The sequence below is a fragment of the Chinchilla lanigera genome, unplaced genomic scaffold (genome assembly GCF_000276665.1).
Source record: "Chinchilla lanigera isolate Chin_1 unplaced genomic scaffold, ChiLan1.0 scaffold00083, whole genome shotgun sequence".
NCBI classification, from domain to species: Eukaryota; Metazoa; Chordata; class Mammalia; order Rodentia; family Chinchillidae; genus Chinchilla; species Chinchilla lanigera.
In genome coordinates, this window is record NW_004955484.1 from 8882853 (window position 1) to 8885728 (window position 2876).

The 2876-nt window shown below is 47.6% G+C and overlaps 1 protein-coding gene across 4 annotated transcripts in view; it reads right to left on the minus strand.

The window, feature by feature from the left end:
• Window positions 1-2876, minus strand: part of Tsnaxip1 (translin-associated factor X interacting protein 1) — a 21068-nt gene that overhangs the window by 14831 nt on the left and 3361 nt on the right. For 2 of the 4 annotated variants that reach the window (XM_005403625.2, XM_005403624.2), the window contains exon 2: window positions 1052-1148. The exons of the other annotated variants lie outside the window; for them this stretch is intronic. In XM_005403625.2, coding sequence (XP_005403682.1) covers window positions 1052-1148 — 97 coding nt within the window. The remainder of the gene's footprint in view (window positions 1-1051; window positions 1149-2876) is intronic. 4 annotated transcript variants of the gene reach the window in all.

The window sequence follows — 2876 nt, forward strand, 5'->3', positions numbered from 1 at the left end:
CCAATACTAGTGCTCAGCTGTTTCTACTGGGGGGAAAGGGTTGACTGGAGAGGCGAGTAGAAATATCTAGCGGCGTTGGCCGCGTGGTGGCGGGGTTATTATAACAGTTGGGCTCAGCAGGCTGGTGACTGAAATGCAATATTCCAGGGAGCTCCATGCTCTCTGCTACCCACTGCAGGCGAAAATAGGAAGGTGGCCATCAGAATTGGGCGGGAGAGGGGGCGCGGGGGAGAGCAGGGAGAACAGCGTCCCCTGGTGGTTGGTTTTGGCCGCACAGAGGAAAGAGCAAATGTGCTTGGCCCTGGGTGCACCGAGTTAGGTTACAGCTGCTGCGGGTAGGGAGCCGACAGGGTTTGACAAGAGGGGATATAGTTCAGTTTCTCCTTTACAAAGAGAGTCGCCATCTTACTCCGCCTTTACAAAGTGAGTCCCCAGCTTCACAAAGTGTGTGGCGCACATATTCTCAAATCTTCCTCAAGGGACACACACAAAGAAAAGCACCACACAGACTACATTGCTCCACCGTGAGCTACCGTTGTAAGTTTGCTCAAATGTGTTTGTTCCTCTGAGATTTCGACAATGGTTATTTGTTGATTAAGTAACAATATTATGAAACTATCAACAGAAGCTCTGTGGTAGCCACTTAAGTACCTAATCAGATACTAGGGTCATAAAGACAGAAAGATACAGTCACAGCACTAGAAAGCCTCGGACGACCTAGTGTGACAGTCCCAGCACTGAGCAGGCAGCTGGCGCATGGTGGGCTTGATGAAGAAATGAGGTCTACTCTAGAATGTTGACCTTCTGGGCAAGGGGTCTGAGGGAAGGGGGTAAGTCTGGGAAGACTTTTTGGGTGAGGAGCAACCAGGATGCTGTCTCTGCCTTTGCAAAGCCTGGTGGGCCTTGCATCTGTGAGCTGCACTCTCCTGCTTGGGAAGAGGCTACTCTGGTGGGCATATTTCAGGTGTGTGGTGCTTTGGGGTTGCAGAAAGGGAGACAGACACGGACCAGGGACTGGTATGTGGTGTTCCAAAAGGGCATTGTCACTAACCAGTGTCTTCCGTTTCTGTAAAAGCTTGGGTTTCTGAGTGCTCTTGGATTCTGGAAAGGAATCATCTATGGTCACTCCTGAAGACCTCGGGTATTTTCTGCACAGAGGAAAAGCTAGTGGTGGGTGATAGAGCCCAGACTGCAGAGTGCCTCCCCTACCCTTCCCAAATCCACAAGTCACGGCCACCCCTCCCCTCAGATGCAGGCTCTGGCTCCTGCCAGCACTGCTTTGAGATTCCTAGAGATGCTGCTAAGCAAGGCCCTGAGCCCAAATCATTTCCTTTCTCATCACTAGAGTCTTACAAGCTTCAACAGCTGCAGGATAACCTTACCACGAACCCAGAGAGCCCTGTGGTCTTAAATTTCCATTTATTGTGGCCATAATGATGGTTTCACGTCCAAAATCTCAAACACTCTAAGGATGTGATACCAAAGGCAAGTGCTATAGAACAAGAAGCACAAGATCTGGGGCTGGGAGCTGGCATGTGAGTCTGGATCTTCCTCTTATGGCTCATAGGATCTGGAGACAGACATTTGGGGTTCCAACAGGATGCCCTAGGGCAAGGTGTTTAAGTTCTTCAGCCAAGTTTTCTCTCAAAGAAATGCAGACATTTGGAGGCTGGGGGTTTAGCTTAGCAGCAGAAGGCCTGCCTGGCAAACATGAGATCATGAGTTCCATTCCCAGTACCGGAAAAAAAAAAAAAAGAAATGCAGACAATTTTTGTTTTGCCTCTCACAAGTCTAAGTGAGTTAGATTTTGAAAATACTGGTAAATTGCAAAGAGCTGCCCAGATGTTAATTATGACAGCAGGGTGGGATAAAAGTGGGTTCTCAGGAGATCTCTCACATACAAACCTCCTGGAAAAGCCAGCCTTTGTTCTAGCTCACAAGCATTACGGAAGTTTATGGGAGGCATCTGGAGGCCATAGGGAGAGCTACACGTTGGGAGGCAGGCCCAAGTGGAAAAAAGGGAAGAAATGATTCCAGCAACCCGTGCCGCCAGACCTGTGTGTTCATTCACTCCCCCTTATTAGCTAGTGACCTTGGGCATGCTGCTTAACCCCTCTGAACCTCAGTGTCTTTGCCTATAAAAGTGGAACTAGCCTGGTGTGGTGGCACACACTTATAATTCCAGCAAGTTCAAGTCTGCCTGAGCAACTTAGTGAGACTGTGTTTCAAAAAAATAAAAATAAAAAAGCCAGGAGTGGTGGTGCACATCTACAATTCCAGTACTCTGGGAGGCTAAGACAGAAGGATCACATGTTCAGGACCAGCCTGGGCAACATAGTGAGAACCTGCCTCAAAAAAATGTGTGTGGGCTGAGGGAATGTAGCTTAGTGGGAAGACCCTGGGTTCAATCCCCAAGGAACTTGAAAAGATTTAAATGAACTCAGTAGGGAAGCTCTTGTATTTTCCAACCCTAGTGCTTTACTGTCTTTCGACATTGGACGTCTGTGAACAAATAATGTGGAAGAAGCAGCCAGTATGGCAAGGGTGTTTGCCTAGATGTGCATGGGTCTGAGATGGTGTTAGAGGGCAACAAGATACAGTAGGAAATCAACCCTATATACTTACTGGGTTAAATCATTACTTTCTGGTGAAGATGAACCAATTTTCCAAACTCTGCTCTTGTTTATGCTGGAACTACCATGAAGGTAAAGTAAGGGAAGAAAGAAAGCTTTTGGGCACTCTCCAAATCATGAGAAGTTGCCAAATAGGAAAGTTCAGTAGGTAACACATAGTGTTAGTTAGTTTTTGTTTTTATTTTTTTGTACTAGGAATCAAACTCAGGGCCTTGTGCTTGCCAGGCAGGCACTGTGCCACTG